The sequence below is a fragment of the Rhinatrema bivittatum genome, chromosome 7 (assembly GCF_901001135.1).
Source record: "Rhinatrema bivittatum chromosome 7, aRhiBiv1.1, whole genome shotgun sequence".
Lineage (NCBI taxonomy): Eukaryota > Metazoa > Chordata > Amphibia > Gymnophiona > Rhinatrematidae > Rhinatrema > Rhinatrema bivittatum.
The window spans coordinates 198,249,998-198,267,696 of NC_042621.1; the positions used below are offsets into that span (position 1 = coordinate 198,249,998).

At 39.8% G+C, this 17,699-nt stretch overlaps 1 protein-coding gene across 2 annotated transcripts in view; it reads right to left on the bottom strand.

Moving 5' to 3' along the window:
- Positions 1-1,482: 1,482 nt before the first annotated feature.
- The window catches only part of ZNF365 (zinc finger protein 365), a 64,672-nt gene continuing 48,455 nt past the window's right edge, over positions 1,483-17,699 (bottom strand). The window contains exons 5-6 of one of the 2 annotated variants that reach the window (XM_029609738.1): positions 8,840-8,877; positions 1,483-4,414 (exon numbers count right to left, since the gene is read on the bottom strand). In XM_029609738.1, coding sequence (XP_029465598.1) covers positions 4,153-4,414; positions 8,840-8,877 — 300 coding nt within the window. In that variant the 3' untranslated portion in view covers positions 1,483-4,152. The remainder of the gene's footprint in view (positions 4,415-8,839; positions 8,878-17,699) is intronic. The other variant, XM_029609739.1, reaches the window with a different exon arrangement.

Below are 17,699 nucleotides of genomic sequence, written 5' to 3' on the forward strand. Positions count from 1 at the left end.
TAATTTAGCCAAAAGTGTTATAACTAGGGTTACTAACAGCGTGGCAACACCCCTTGATGGTGCACACTTCCATTATACATGAGTTAAAAACATTTCTTCATACCCTAACTATAAAAATTGTTCCAATTCCCCTGACTCTATCCTGCACTTTTGTGGGTGAAAAATAACCCAGAAAACTTCAGACTGCATATAAACATGTGGTGCTTCCGTAGGTCGAGGAGGACCCCCAACTATGAAACTTTGCCTTTGTTTCCACCCTTGTGTTCCTCTTCCTCTCCCTTTGCACCCCATACCAAACATGCCTGAACCTTCGCATTCAAATTCCCGGAGCAGGATCTCGTACGTACAAACAACAAATGAAAAATCTGTAGTATAAAGGTGCAATCAACAAACAACTTCACTATTTAAAAATAAAGTGGTATACAAATATTCTCTGCACTTCAGTTATAAACTGCTTTTGATATAGCAGTAAGAAAATAAGGGATTAACTAGTTAATAATTGAACCAAAAAATCACTAGTTGATGTAACCAATGTTGACACAGAACTAAATCCCAATATTTTAAGTTATATAATAGGAATTAAAATATTCTTTTTATTATCATGTAATTAAAACTACTATCTCATTTTTAATGGTTTATAATAATATCTATGAAAAAATCTTTTTATATAGAAAGATAAGACCTCAGCACCGGTATAGAATCTGATATTTAACAGAAACTAATTAACCGGTCGGTACAATCACTGGTCTGTTATCTTCCTTTTGTATTTTTCTTTTTTTATAAAAACAGTCTCTCAATTTTCCATTAAAGTGCTGGAACTTGCATTGAAGCTATATATTAAACACATTGCAACTTCAAAATGTTGGAAAAGCTTTAAACTATGATAGTTTTGAGCTGTGCCGCCTGACTAAGCATTTGCAAAGCGAGCAAAATTACTTTCAATTTTCTTGTACTCCCGCATAGAGAGTTACTGTCCCAACATAAATGTGCTTATCTTAACAACTTGTTCAATTGCTTATGAACTAGTTGTGTGCTGTTGCGCCCAATTGTGTTTCTTAGGCTAATACAACCACTATGTTTTTTTCTTTTAGAACCGCCAAACTGCTGACGTTGTCAATGTTTCGTAACCTGCATCAGGGCGGGCTTTTTTTGCAATGGACTTTCCGCCTCAATAGTCGGGTTAAAGCTTCAATGCAAGTTCCAGCACTTTAATGGAAAATTGAGAGACTGTTTTTATAAAAAAAAGAAAAAAACAAAAGGAAGATAATAGACCAGTGATTGTACCGACCGGTTAATTAGTTTCTGTTAAATATCAGATTCTATACCGGTGCTGAGGTCTTATCTTTCTATATAAAAAGATTTTTTCATAGATATTATTATCAACCATTAAAAATGAGATAATAGTTTTAATTACATGATAATAAAAAGAATATTTTAATTCCTATTATATAACTTCAAATATTGGGATTTAGTTCTGTGTCAACATTGGTTACATCAACTAGTGATTTTTTGGATAAACTGCTTTTGCCCACAATGGGTTAAACACCAAATCTCAAATCATTTAACACTTCTTTTTTTTATATACCTTCTGTGACAGATGTACCAATATCTATATTCACATCAACATTTATGTGATATCAAAACAGCCAAAAAATGCTTATCAATTTGTGCTTTCTTTCACATATCACCCTTCTTGTTATGCTTCAACTTAACACATAACAATGGTGTTTCAGCAAGAAGCTACCTGCGTCAGAATTAAATCTCACTAGAGATGGAGCTTTACAAGTACTTAATGACGTTTTGTAGACGCGTGTTGGTCAACTGAGAGTCCCTACCTCAATAAGTTAAAAGCACAGAGAGGGAGGTCACTATGACTCCCAATGAGGCCAATCTATATGTGGGTAACTTTGAAAATCAATGGCTTTCTCAATGCCCCTTTCAACAGTTCTTAACCTGCGGCATCAGTTTATAGATGATATTTTATTATTGTGGACAGGAGGTGCATTGATGCTACTAGCATTTTTAACAAAGCTTAATGGCTGCAATCATAACTTACAATTTACATCTTCAGTAAGTAAGAGCAGTCTTCCATTTTTAGATATCATGATAAATAAAGTGGTGGACAAATTTGTCTTTTCCATACTTAGAAAACCAACATGTTTATTACAATATTCAAGTTGTCATCCACAGAAGTTACATAATAATTTACTTTTTGGCCAGTTTTTCCGTTTTCAGGAATTATGTTCTCCTGTGGTTTAGTATAAAGTTGGAGCTGCTGATAAAAAAGATAGATTTATTGAGAAGGGTTACTCTCCCACAGTTATAAAGAAGTCTAAAATGAAAGTACAGTGGAGCAATCATGAACTGTTGCTCCATCCTCAAATCCGTCATTTGGACTCATGGCTGGTATATGTTCTACCTTATTCATCACAAATTTACTGAGTGCAGCTTAGTATTAGGAAACACAATTGCATTCTATTTTTAAAACTTCTCCACTTTTTCACACTACGCAGAGATCTTAACATTCAGGATGAAGTTGTCCATTCAGTGTTTGATGATGAGTTTTCATCTGCATCTATGACAGAGGAAATAAGAGGCCACTATGTTTGTCGGCACTATCCTGTGTGCCTTTAAGTGTTTGAAGGTAATACCTTGCCATTTGATGTACTTCAAAAACATAAATTGATCATTTGGACTACTTGTTCTACTAGTGGTGTTATATATTTAGTATCATGTCTGTGCAAAATGATTTACATCGGTAAAACTAAAAGGGCATTAAGGGTTTGCATGATTGAATATCGGACTGCAGTTCATCAACAGAAAATAGAAGCTTCACTAGTTGGACATTGCCTTACCGCTATTCATGTTTTCAAGGATTTGAGCTTTCAGTTCCATCAAAACCTTGAGTGAACATTCACAGTAGAAATATATGATTCTAGTTTTTTGAGACATGAACTAAAATGGATCTATAGACTACAGATAGCTCCTCTGCAAGCCTTAATAAAGAAATTGAATGGTCTGTTTTTATATGAATGTTTGCCCAATTCATTTTTCGGTGTGATCATTTTTTTGACACATTAGCTTTAAATGATTAAGGGAACGGATTTTTCTATGTGTCTATTGTGTTAGCCAATAGGCTTTAAACAGGGTAAGAGTGAAAAGCATTCTTGAACAGAATTGCTCTATTGTATATGTGTGAGACTAGTTGTCAAGTTAAGGTAAAGCATTATATATTTTTTAAATGCACTACAGCATTAGAATTTATTGACATATCCTTTTCGTCTGTTTTGTTCCTAGTGAGATTTACATATACCCCTGCCATAGGCAGCTTATTGTCAAAACACTGTTGGTGCTGGGTGATATATATTAAAGCAACAAGAATGGTGATGCGTGAAAGAAAACACAAATTGATACGTATGTTTTGGCTATTTTGATATCAAATAAAGGTTGATATGAATAGTTGATATTAGTAAACCTGTCACAAATCTAAAAAAGGAAATGATAAACGATTTGAGCTTCGTTGCTTACTAATGATTCTGTTTATAGTCCGTTGTGGGCAAAAGACAGCAGATTATAATTGAAAAGTAAAGAATATTCTGATACCAATTTTTTTTTAATAGTGAAGTTGTTTGTTGATTGCATCTTTAAACTACATATTTTTCATTGTATGTGAGGTACTTGCTTCTAATTTGTTGTAGTATTTGCTTTACGTATAAACATCAAGGCCAATCTTAAGTGTCTTGAAAAAAGAAGTATAACTTTCTATTCTTGAAATCTAGTTAGTCCAATAAAAAAGCATCATCTGCATCTCATAATGCAGACTGCTTCTTGAGAAATGAACACAATTGAAAAGGAACTTGACACAATTAAAGGCTATTTTTATATGCAAAAATGGGGAAATCACTCATAATTGTTACAAATGTATGCACAATACATTCTAATTTTTATGGCATCTAGTCATAGATTAGACATTTTACTTTAAGAGTTCATTATTTTTCTAGTAAAGATATAAAGTGCTGAAGTTGTTCTGGTACAAACATTATTATACAACTAAATTCTCAGCTTATGTACCAAACATTTTCTTAATAATAACAATGTAAACAAATAATTTATGGAAGCCTATCTTTGCAGAAGTCTAGAGTTGATATCTCTCTATTTCTGATTATTATTGCAAGTGTTAATTTTCTTTCCTGCCTTGGATTTAATATTAGCCTTTCTAGCAGCAGGTATGTGTTCTCCTTTCTTCTGGAGGTTGCATGTTTCATTTGGACCATCTGCAGGTTCATAGCAGAACTTGACTTGCTGAGCTCTAGTTCTATCTTCATTGCCTTTTTTCAGAAGTATGCTTGCTTTCTGTGTGGAACTAATTTTCATATCTGGAATATTGGAAGTGGCATGATGATTCTCCCAACTCCTGAAATTAGGGAAAAACAGCCAATATTTAAACTAAAGGAAATACAATTAGAAAAATTAATTTATAGTAAGTTCCTCTCCAAGTATACAACATTGCCCAATTTCTTTGCATTCCTCATAACTGTTTTCCTTAATGTTTTAAAGCAGCATGTGTGTGAGAGCCTCATATGTATAAGTAAGAGACTGCGTGTGAATATGAGAGAGCCTGTGTATGTGTGTGAGAGAGAGAGCTTATGTGTATGAGAAATCAAGTCTGTGTGTGTTTATGAGAGAGCTTGTATGTATATGAGAGCGAATGAGATTGTATGTATGGGAGTGAGCCTGTGCGTATATATGAAAGAGAACTTTTATGTGTGAAAGCCTGCATGTATATGAGAGCGAACCTGTGTATCTACGTGTGTGTGTGTGTGTGCACGAGTCTGCATGCATTTGAGAGAGAGAGAGCGGCTGTATGTGTGAGCCTGTGTGTATGAGAGAGAGCCTAGATATGTGTTATGAGCCTGCGTATATATGAGAGAAAAAGAGCCTGTGTGTGTGTGTGTGAACCTGCCTGTGTATGAGAGAGTCTGTGTGTGTGTGTGTGTGTATGAGAGAGCCTGTGTGTGTGTGTGAGTCTGCATGTGTATGAGAGAAAGAGTGTGGGTAAGAGGCTGCATATGTAAAAGACAGAGAGTGCATGTGTGCATGCAAATCTGCATGTGGATGAGTGCCTGTGTATGTGAGCCTGCATGTCTATGAGAGGGCGCCTGTGTGTGTGAGCATGCATGTGTGTATGAGAATACTTGTGTGTGTGTGTGTGTGTGTGTGAATGTAAGCATGCATGTGTAAGAGAAAGAGAGCCTGTGTATATATGTGAGCCTGTTTGTGAGTATGAGGGAGAGAGAAAGCCTGTGGGGTAAATTTTCAAAGGGGTACGCGCATAAGATACGCGTGTACCCCCCGAAAACCTACCCCAACCCCCCCCTGCGCGCACCGAGCCTATTTTGCATAGGCTCGGCGGCGCGCGCGCAAGCCCCGGGACGCACACAAGTCCCGGGGCTTGCATGGAGGGGCATGTAGGGGGGCGTGCCGGGAGTGACGCGGCGTTTCGGGGGCATGTCGGGAGTGACAATGGCGTTTTGGGGGCGTGTCTGGGGGTGTGGTTCCGGTCGGAGGCGTTCCGGGGGCGTGACAGCGGCCCCTGGACCAGCCCCCGGACCGGAACATGGAGCACGGCAGCCAGCCCGGCGCACGCAAAGTTACGCCTGCTTCCAGCATTTTCTTATTTTATTACTTATATTTTTCAACATTGTGTGGATACCCAAACCCCCCAAAATTTCTCCCATAAATACACATAAATCCAAACACAAATTATCCCATAAAATCTACTAACCATTCACTCACATCCAACCAATCCTTTACTTAAAATTACCCATCATTATTGCACCTTACCCAAGAACATATTTTACATACAGGAAGATTGCAGTACACAGTACACAAACTAAGGATGAATGAACCCTGATACAGTATTTTTACAAGCGTTAACTTTCCAGAGTCAACATTTCTTTTAATTCAATTCTTTAATTTTCTCACATACTTAATACTGTGTAAAATATTAACAATCCCCACATATTCAATACTGTATTATGTTGTCAATCCCCGACAAGGACCTTGTTTCGCAAGTTAGCTTCTTCAGGGGTTATCCTTAACACTACTTTTTCATATGTACTCCCCCTCACATGGGAGCCTCAATTCTCCGTTGTCCTAAACCAACTGCTAACATATCGGTATCCACACTACACGTATCTATAATTTTTGAAATGCAAGTTAGAATGTATGGTTCCACGATCGTCTTCAACAGAAACACCGTAGAGTCTCCAATTCCATCCTTTAAAAGGACTTCTCCAATATCATATATCTTTTTCTCCACAACTCAACGCCTTCTCATACCGCCGCAATTCAGCGTCTCCTCATATTGCCACAACTCAGCGTCTCTTCATGCCGCCATAACTCAACGCGTCCTCATACCGCCGCTATTCAACGGCCCGTCAAGTCCGTTGACTGGCCGTTGAATAGCGTTGAATAGCGTTGAATACATGTTTCAGATGAGATTATGTTTGATTAAATATATTGATATGACATTTATAGGTTATATGTTGAGTTGTGACAAGATGTATCTTTAATAAATTATATAAATTTTAAAGAAAACTTGTGATTTAATGACTATAATTGTTGAATACATGTATGTCATGTTTATTATATACAACAACAGATATTTATGTCCTTAGTTGATATTGTGTTTTGTTAAAGACTGGTATATCACCCTTGTTTTAGTTACCGTACTGGTTTAATTGTAATCATCTGCTCCCATTCTTTCATAAGAAACTTTTACTTCATATCGACTAAGCCCTCCCCTCAATCACCCCTATACCAAGCTCTTCTCTAAGATCCCTGGCTGATCCTCTTTCACACTCCAGCCCCTCCTCACTCCCCTCCAATACGATTTTCCTTTCTCTCTTCCCTTCTGCCCCCCTCTGTGCTGATCTGCACAGAGCAGCTTCTTGGGCAAAATCCTGCTCCTCTGCTTCTAGGATCCAATTTAATCCAGCCTGTAAGCCTGTACCTTACTCTGAGTACTCTAGTAGGGGAACAAGTAATAGGGCCTTGCTGGACTCTGTCTTGAACAGTAATACAGAATCTGGTCGAAGTCATTCTCCTTAGGTTGGTGGCCAGCCTTGTTAAGGGCTCCAATAGCTTTCGCGAGCGTTTTGACACAAGAAGTCATGCCATTGATCATGAATTGAAGTCCAAACGGGAAGGTCCAGCGATACCTGATATTTTCAGCCCAAAGGTATGCAGTAATTTCCTTCAATTCAAATCGTTTGCGGAGAGTAGATGGGGCCAGATCCTGAAAGAGGGATAGTGAGTGGCCTTCCCACGACCAGGAATTTCTTTTGCTGGCTGCTTCCATAATTTTGGATTTTTGCAAAAAGCTATGACAGCATAGAATGATATCTCGTGGCCTTGAGTCTGTTCTTGGTCCCAGGGCCCTATGCGCCCTCTCTAGTCATATGGGGTCAGTCAGAGTTCCCATTTCTTGATCTCCTGATTCCTGGCTTTGACATAGAATATATTTGCAAATGGTACTGGCTATTTGCATGGCATCAGTGTATTCAGGGGACTCCCCTAATTCTGATGTTGCACCGCCTGGAGCGATTTTCCAAGTCCTCTAATTTTTCCTGTAGTGTTCCAAGTTCTCCTTCCATAGTGTCCTGTTGCAGAGCCACTTTATTTAATGAAGCCCCCTGCGCATCCACTCTTGTCTCAAGCTCATCAACTCTATGGCCTAAGCCTGCTATGTCTTCGCAGATGTCCGCCATTGAGGCCATCAGTTCCTGTTTATGTGTTTTTAAATCGGCCCGAAATTCAATAAACCAGCCGCAAATGTCATTTTTAAGCTGGGCAGTTGTCTCTGCCCATTCCGTGTTCCCCCCAGTCAAAGGGTCAGGTACCTGGAACGGCGTCTCGCTCGCTGTGTCCGCGGCCTGCTCCGGCCCTGCCTCGTGGTCACCGCCGAGATCAGGAGGTAGCTTGCTAATTTGGAACTGCTTCAAATCCAAGGCTTTTTTCCTCACCGCCATGCCAAAGTATGCTTGAGTGCTAGCGCTTGCCGTAACGCTGGTTTTTCTGAGGGGAAGCTTATTTAAATCGGGGTTTTGCTGCTATTTTTGCTGTGTCGGGAGCGGAGCAAGTTCCTTACGCGGCCATCTTGCTTGCCGGCAGAAGAGCGCCCCTAAGGTGTTTTTTTTAATCCAGGTAACTCCCAAAGTTATCAGACATGATAAGTGAAGTTTAAAAAAAAAATCTGATTCGGTACACTCTGAAATAAAATGAATTTTAGTTCTCTTCAGTTCAGTACTACATCATATAAGACAAAAAGTTAATTGTATTTGGACCTTATCAAAATTTATGAAAGCATATCTTATCAAACTATATATCTTTAATGCGTCTGGACAAACTGCTGGTGAGTCAGGGTTCCAAAGATTGAGTTTGGGAATCCCTGCAATAGAACATAGCACTCTATGACAGATTTGGGAAATCCTATTGTTCTCATGCCAGATTTATAATATATGAATTTATTTCCTGTAGTTAGGAGAAAACAGTAATATATTTTACTATTATGAAGATACTGAAGCATTTCAACCAGTCAGCTTCTGAGTCAGCTACGCCAAAGTGCTTCTTTAATTTTTATTTAGCAAAATAACCGATACCCTATTCAAAATATGAACCACATTACAAAGTAGAACAATGTTCACATTTTGTTTTTCAGCTTCTTCAAAGAAAGTTAGAAATGTGTTTTATAACAGATAAGATGACAATGACAGATATGATCAAGCATGCTGTATTAGATATATTAAAGGTTTAGATTTATAACAAACATACATACAGGCATTTAGGCTTCCTACTTGCTGTGACATCGGCAAACTGGGGAGAATAATGAAAGAAATTGTTTTACAGTTTATCAGAAAAATGAAAATGAACTGAGCAGTCACCAATGAAACAGTTGTTACCATCCTGGAGTACAGGCAAGAAATTAATTGTAATTTCAAATAGAAATATTAACTTTGGTATTATTATCTTCAAAACCTCGATAAGCACATAACTGGGTAAATTCTCTCAGTTATCTTTATACAGATATTGTTACATTATTAGTTGTGATGCTGAATATTCAGCTAAATCTACCTGGTCAAAATCTGAGCCAAGAGATGTAGGCATGTCTTTTACTCACTTGGGGTTATCTGGCTACATTTAACCAGTTGGTGCTGAATATTAGGGTTACTGGCAAAGGGACTAACTGGCTAAAACATGATAGGCTATTATCGCGTTGGATTATTATGCTTGAACTAAGAAGCATAATAATCCAACAAAGACAACCACAACCCCAGGTTGTATTGGTGGTATGCACTTTTTTTCAGACTTTTGTGATTATGTGTGTAAAGCAAAACACAAGACCAGAACCCCCAGGCCCCTTCCTGGGAGAGATTCTCTACTCTGAAACACAAACGGGGCTGGAATCCCCCAAGTACTTCCTTCCTGGTGAGACCCACTTCCCTAAACACAAAACAATATGATGCAGGTCCCCCCTTGACAGGATCTGTTAACACAAAACAATACACACCACACCCAGTCAGCACAAAGTAGATTTTAGAATGTATTTCAATGTATTGTACACACATACTTTTCCTACCTATTTTAGAAACATATACATTTATTTTAAGTGTGAAAAAAATACAAATTACTCGCACAAAACCAGGATTTACACATGTAAATTTATATATTTTAAAACTTGCACATGTAATTGAAATTATCATTTTTCTGATTCCTCAACCTATATTGTTGAAATCTGCAATCTTGGATATGCCCACATTACGCTGGGAAGCTTTTAAAGCTATCAGTTATGCTAGTTTTCTGCAAAGGGAGAGGAGAAAGAAAGCAGAGGTGCTTAGGGGTCAGATAAGAGTTCTGGAAATCCAGCATAAAAGAGAGTGCTCAGATCATATGAGACAGCACTTGGAGTCTTTGAGAAGAGAGCTCACATCTTTAGAGATAGGCAAGATTGGGAGAGCTTAAAATACTCTAGGGTCAAATTCTATGAATCTGGTGATAAGTCTGGGTGTTTCTAGTTAGGGCGGTCCGGCAAAAAACTAATCGCACTCACATTCATAAAACTAAAAAAGTAAATTGGGGTGTCACATCAGACCCTGTGGAGGTGGAGAAGGCTTTTGTTCTCTTCTTCCCAGAGCTTTATAAGGATGCTACTGGGCCTGGTTCACAGGCTATCAAAGATTTTCTTTGTACTTTGAATTTGTCAAAGCTTACGGAGGCTCAGATAGAATCGCTATCAGCCCCTATGCTGGAGATTCAGTCTATGATTAAGGCCCTCCCAGGTGGTAAATGTCCTGGTCCCGATGGGACCAGGACATTTCTTTTCCCACTTTTTAACACAGCTGGTTTAGTAAGTGGGTCTTTGGGGGCGATGACTAATGCTATCATTATTTTGATTTACAAAAAAGGTAAGGATGTGGCAGATTGTTGGGCTTACCGGCCCATATCTCTTCTTAATTCTGATATTAAAATATTGACTAAAATGTTACAGATGAGACTGCAGCAGATCCTTCCTAGTTTGATTCAGAGGAGCAAATTGGTATTGTGAAGGGTAGGGTGTCCACATCTAATACCAGGCGATTGTTTAATATTATTACTATGGCTCGTAGAAGAGGTATACCAGCCCTAATTCTCTCCCTAGATGCAGAAAAAGCCTTTGATAGGCTTTCATGGGCTTTCTTATTTGAGGTGATGACTCATATTAGTTTTCCGAAGAAATTTGTCTCTTGGGATCATCTATGTTTGAAAGGCCTAGGGCCAGGCTCTTAATTAATGGAGTATTATCCACTTTTATTCCTATAGCACGTGACATCCATCAAGGGTGTCCATTTTCACCCCTGCTGTTTGATCTGGCTATTGAGCCTCTTGCGGTGGCGGTAAGGCACAACCCAGCTACTGTTACTTAATAACAGTAGGAAATAAGAGACAGTTTAAGAATCTACCCATAGTTTGAAATTAGGGGGCCAAGAGCACAAAATCTCATTATATGCTGATGATGGTCTGCTATCTCCATCTAACCTGCACATGTCAGATCTAGTTCCACTTGACCTTCTAAGCTCCTATGGTTCTCTCTCTGGCTATAAAATAAACTTGGATATGTCCAAGCTCTTTCTTTTGGTCCTAGGTTGACCTTGCTGGATTGTTTCTCAATTTTTCGGCGAGTGTGCGAGATGTTTAAGTATTTAGGTATCTGTATCCCTAATTCATGTCAAGATTTGTATGCGACAAATTTTTCTGGGCTGGTAAGTAAAATTAAACAGGATATGTTGAATTGGGATTATTTAAATGTATTGTGGGCTGGATGAATTAGTTAATTGAAAATGAACATTTTGCCGAAGCTGCTGTATAGGTTTCAGCATGTTCCCTGTCTCATACTAGCCCATGTTTTCACTGGTTTATGTAGCTCCATGATTAAATTTATTTGGACAAGGTGACCAGCTAGGATTAAGATGGATCAATTATGGCTACCCAAGAGCCAGAGGGGGGTGGACTTACCCAATCTTCGTCTCTATTACTGGGCTACATGTTTGGTCTGTCTAAAAGCCTGGTTTAGCAACCATGCAGATTCTTGGATGGCCCTACAGTGAGAACAGGTGGATTTGGCTAATCTGACTACTTTAATATTTTTGCTCTCAGACTCTGCACAAAGCCAAAGGGTTTGTGGAACCAGTCCAGTGCTAGCTCATACATTGCAGATTTGGGCACAGGTCAATAAATTCTTGGGTAAGATTCATGGGAGTTTATTACCTGTTGCCCCTATTTATGCTAATTTGGACACTTCCGGTTGTGCCTTCTTGTTCAATGTGTGAGAGTGGTGAGATAAGGGCCTCCTATGTGTAGCCCAGCTGTGGGACTAAAATGGTTTTATGGAGTTTATCGAGTTTCAGAGTGATTATGAGTTAGATCAATGTTCTCGAGCCTGCTACTTCCAATTGCGATGGGCATTAGATGGTCACTTAGACTATTTGTCCTGTAAATGGCATGGAAAGTTTCATCATTGGGGAGGGTTCCCTTAAGGTGTAGTGGTCATTTATCGGGGTATACTAGTTGCTAGATTTGTAAAGTTACTTCCCAAAAGTTGATTGATATTTGTAATGCAGATTTGGGTCTGGATCTCGATTCTAGAGCTTGGAAAATTATTTAGACCTCTGCTCACCATATTACCATCTGCCAAGATGTACAGAGCTTATGGTCAGTTTATTGCATAGGACTTACCGCACCCCGTTATTTTATTCAAAGATTTCTGCTGATGCTAGTTTAGATTCCTAGAGGGGATGTGGCCAGAGAGGTTCTTTTATCATATGTGATGGTATTGTCCTGTAATCCGAACATTTTGGTCCCAAGTTGTACAAGAGATTGCTGATGTTATGGATATTGCTGTACATGTTCAGCCTTTGCTAGGTCTTCTTGGGAAGTGGGATGGATCCTTGGTACTGGTGAGGTGCAGGAAATTAGTTGGACAGCTGCTACTGGCGACACGATTCACTATCACCACCTTTTGGAAATTCACTCTTATCTTGGCATACTGGTGGACCCAAGTCCAAGATATTGCTGATTTAGAAAAACTTCACTTTGACCTAAAGGGGGAATTTTACAGATATGGAAAAGTATGGGGTTTATATCACTTGTATTATGGGTTTCCTTTACCTGTTGACCCTGATTTCCTTTTTGTATTGTGCTGTGTATTTGATGTACATTGGACCTATATGTATAATGTATGCCGAAAAAGTATGATAAATAAAGAGTTATAAAAAAAATTGCTAAACATATAGATAGGCATAGTTTAATGGGACAAAGCCAATATGAATTTAGTCATGAGAAGTTTTGCCTCACCAATCTTTACATTTTTTTGAGGACGTTAATAAACATGTGGCAAAAGGTGAGCCAGATGATATAGTGTATCTAGATTTCCAGAAAGCATTTGACAAAGTCCCTCATGAGAGACTTCTTAGGAAATTAAAAAGTTATGGCATAGAGGGCAATGTCAAATTGTGGATTGTGACCTGGTTAAAAGATAGAAAACAGAGACTAGGGCTAAATGGTAAATTTTTCCAATGGACAAAGGTGAATAGTGGGGTGCCCAAGGGATCTGTTCTGGCCTGGGTCCACTGCTTTTTAATATATTTATTGCGTCCATCGGTCTTAGACGGCTTCGCCCGACATGCCTCACCTCTATTTCAGCCTTCTCCATCAGCATCAGAAGAATGGCGTCCGTAGCATCTCCTTGCCGCACCCTCCGGCTTCCCCGGAGCAGCTCTGGCGCGCATGCCTCTCGACTTGTAGCAGTGTTGGTGCGAACCTCGGGGGCACCCCCCTTGAGTGACGTCACTGCTTCCTTCTTCAAAAGGTTGCCCATTTGCTGACTCTTGCTGAGTTAGCAACAGATTGGATTCGTTCCGGGCTAAAGCTGCTCTGCCGCTTCTACTCTGCTGGAAGCCACCTTCACCCTTCGGGGTCTACTAACCTGGGTACCCGCTCCTCGGGGGCCCTTTGCTTATTTCCAGGTGCCTATCCTGATACAGGTACTCGCTCCTTGAGGGCCTGTGTGTCTATCCTGGTGCCTGCTCCATATTCTTCAACCTGCTGGAACACTACCTACAGCTACAGAGAGTGAGTACTACTTCTCCAGTCTGTCCATCTTCAGCTCCTCGCTGTTCATCTGCATCGGGCCCTACATCACCATTGTGGAACGGGTCTCCTCTGCCAAGGACTTCAGACTGTTGATACCTAGGGTCCTCTCTCTACTGCTCACTGGGAACTCTATCTACTCAGCTACAAGGAGTGTGTATAACATCTGCCAGTCCGTCTCGCCTACAGTGCCTTACTGGACATCTGCATCGGGGCCTTACACCACCATTGTGGGATGGGTCTCTTACACCAAGGATCACAGACTGTTGCTATCAAATCTACTCTCTACTGCCACCTCTGGTGGACCACAATAGCTGTATAATAAAAGATACATTCTCTGTGTTTGTGCATCTGAGTCTAGCCCGGTGCTTCAGTTCCCTACGGGGCTCCTCCCCGTAGGAGATAACATCACTGTTGCCCCTGAGAATTCACCAAACACCTCAATATCATAACAATATTTATAAACGACCTCAAGACGAGTGAGGTGATCAACTTAGCTGCTAACAAATTATTCAAATCTGTTAAATCACAAGAGGATTGTGAGAAATTACAAGAGGACATTGCCAAACTGGGAGATTGGCCAAGCAAATGGCAAATCAAATTCAATATGGACAAGTGCAAAGTGATGCACTTAGGGAAGATTAACCCAATTTATAGCTACACAATGTAAGAATCACCATTAAAGGATCTAGGCATCATCATTGAGAATACGTTAAAATCTTCTGCTCTGTGTGCAATAGCAGCCAAGCAAGCAAATAGAATGCTAAGAATTATCAGGAAAGAAATTAGGAATAAAATAGAGAATATATAATGCCTCTGTATTGCTCCATGGTACGACCTCATCTTGAATATTGTGTGCAGTTCTAGTCACCACATCTAAAAAAGATATAGCAAAATTAGAAAAGGTACAGGGAAGGGCAACCAAAACAATAAAGGAAATGGAATGATTCCTCTATGAGAAAAGGCTAAAGAGGACTCTTCAGCTTGGAGAAGAGATGGCTAAGGAGAGATATGATAGAGGTTTATAAAATAATAAGTGTAATGGAACGAGTAAATGATAATCAGTTGTTTACTCTTTCAAAGAGTACAAAGACTAGGGGACATACAGTGAAGTTACTAGGTGACACATTTAAAACCAATAAGAGAAAATATTTTTTTTACTCAACGCATAATTAAGTTCTGGAGTTCATTGCTAGAGGATGTGGTGAAAGCTATTAGTATAGCTGCGTTTAAAAAAGTTTTGACTGGTTTCTGGAGGAAAAGTCCATAAACAATTATTAAGGTGGACTTGGAGAAATCCACTGCTTATCCCTGGGATAAGCAGCATGGAATCTATCTACCCCTTGGGAGCCTGCCAGGTACCTGTGACCTGGATTAACCACTGTAGGAAACAGCATACTGGGTTTGATGGACCTTTGGTCTGACCTAGTATGGCAAGTCTTAATTTCTTATATAGGATACAATGGCAGATAAGAACCGTACTAATTTTCTGTGTCTCTGGAAGATGCAGGGGGGTGAGGGTGGCAATAACTATCATGTCTTGAGGGAAGGGCAGTAGCTACTGAGACTCAACCCCTTCCCCTCCCCTTCTTCTTCTCCTATCTAATTTGCCCAGGCCAAGGGAGAAAGAGCTTCAGTTAGTACATGCTAGCAAACTGCCTATCCTCTGGGTTGACCTCCCTCCCATCGCTGTGATGGCAGGAGAGTCATCTCAGAGCTGCCTTTGGTGGATCTAGGTCAAGGGCAGGAGAGCCTCTGCTGCTTCAGCCAAGCCCAGGTCAAGGAGAGCCATCCTATTGGTTGGAGGGAGGGAAAAAAAGATGGGTAGAGGAGGAGAGACGAACTGAAATCAGGCTGAAAAGGGAAGAGCAACTGGTGGGATGGAATACATTTTGGGGTGAGGCTCAAAGGAGGAGGAAAAGCAGCACAAAAAGCAATCTTTTAAGTTGCCATGCAATTCTAGACTTGTTATTTTCAAGATATGTTAGAAAAGTGTGAAAGCAGCAAAACCATATAGCTTAGGAAATGATAATTTTAAGAGCATTCCCATCCATCTTAAGGCAGATTTAACACTTTTATTATAATTATTTGCACGCAAATTTAGAAAAGATCCTCATTCTGTTTTAAGCAATATAAATTGACTTCATAAAAGCCACCAAGTGAATGTTGTCGAAAAACAATTTTCTAATTTTAACAACATTATCTGAGCTGTTTTCTAACTGTTGATTCCTAAGCAGTAGTAACAATGTTCTGAAAAATCCTAAAGATGTGAACATTTCCCCAAACACTCTCTCCCCTCACACACAAAAATCTGAACTTGGATACAAAACTTATATGATGCAGCCACACGTAATTAGAAGTTATATTTTGTAGCTTCCTAAAAAAATTTAAATTTAAATAAAAATGTTATCTTAGCATAGCCATGTCTTTAAATGTTCTTTACAGGAAGTACAGGAAATCAGCTTTATGTCAATGCTGATTTCCATTTATGACCTTTATCAACTCAGGCACATTAACTGTTGCCTGGAAAATTATGCATTCAGTTATGTGGCTTCAGTAAAAAAAGGCATGGATGTTGACTATATCAGATGCAGCAGGATGACATTCATTCCCATTCACATAAGCACTTATTTTTCCAATCCCATGTAACTTAGGGCTAGATTCATCAAACTATCGCATGTGATAGGAAGAGGGGCGTGTTTTATGGTAATAGCGCACATGGCGATAAATAGGCTATCTTAGTGCTTCGCATTTCCTACCTGCAACCACTGGGGGGGGGGGGGGGGGGAGAGAGCCAGCCTATCTATAAGGCTCTTCTAGTAGTTAGCTATGTATATCTCTATAGAAAGCCCACCTAGTAACTCGAGATGAGGTTTAGGTAGTAGTGTAGGGGTTAGGGGCCACTTTGATATGCAGAGTGAGACGTACGAACAGAACAGTACACTATTGTGAAGATTTGATGTCCTTCGGCGTGAGGAAACTCACACACAGATGAGATTTGTATAATGTTCTCTCAACCTAGCTTGATGGACTCTCTACCTGGGTAAAATGTGAAGTCAGCCCACTTGTACAAAAATCCCGCGCCCGACTCCTCCCCTTTTAAAAATTAGCATCGCACCATGCGTTAAGGCGTTTTTCACATGCAAAAACACCTTAACACATGCGAAAAGGCCATAACATGAGTTGGAAAATAATCCATTAAGGCATGTAAATTGAGAGCACCGGAAAGTTACACATATAAGTTGAAAAACTACATGAATGGAAATCTGCAAGGACGTATGCACACATCTATTCCATTTCTCAAACATACACTACCTCCTTCTCTCTTACACATACACACACACAATCCCTTTCTTACACATTCACCCACCCACAATCTATATTTCACACATACACAGACACACACGCTGTGGCAAAATCTCTGTCGGCAACACACACAAATTCAAGCTCTCTCTCTCAAATATACACAAAGTCTCAATTTCACACATATACACACAATTTCCCTCTTACACAAGAAACAACCAAACTCCTTGCCTTTCTTTCTCTATCTCTCACACACATATACATACACACTCACAAATGACTTCTTTCTCTCACACACACACACAAAAACAAAGTCTAACTCTCGCTTACATGCACAAACATCGTTCCCCATGCCTCTCTCACACACAGAAATAGAATTTGGAAATTTATGCTCAAGGTAATGAACATCTTTGGATATTTTGTATAGCCCATAGAGCAGGGGTCGGGAACCTTTTTGGCTGAAAGAGCCATGAATGCCACATATTTTAAAATGTAATTCCGTGAGAGCCATACTAACTACAACCCCCCACCCTCCTGACGCCCCCAAGACCTGCCAAATTAATTTACTACAACCCCCCATCCTCCTAACCCCCCCCCCCCCCAAGACCTGCCAAAAGTCCCTGGTGATCCAGCGGGGGTCCAGGGCTCGCAGACAAATCTTTAATAAAAAAGTAAAAATCTAACAAAAACCCCCACCCTCCTGATGCCCC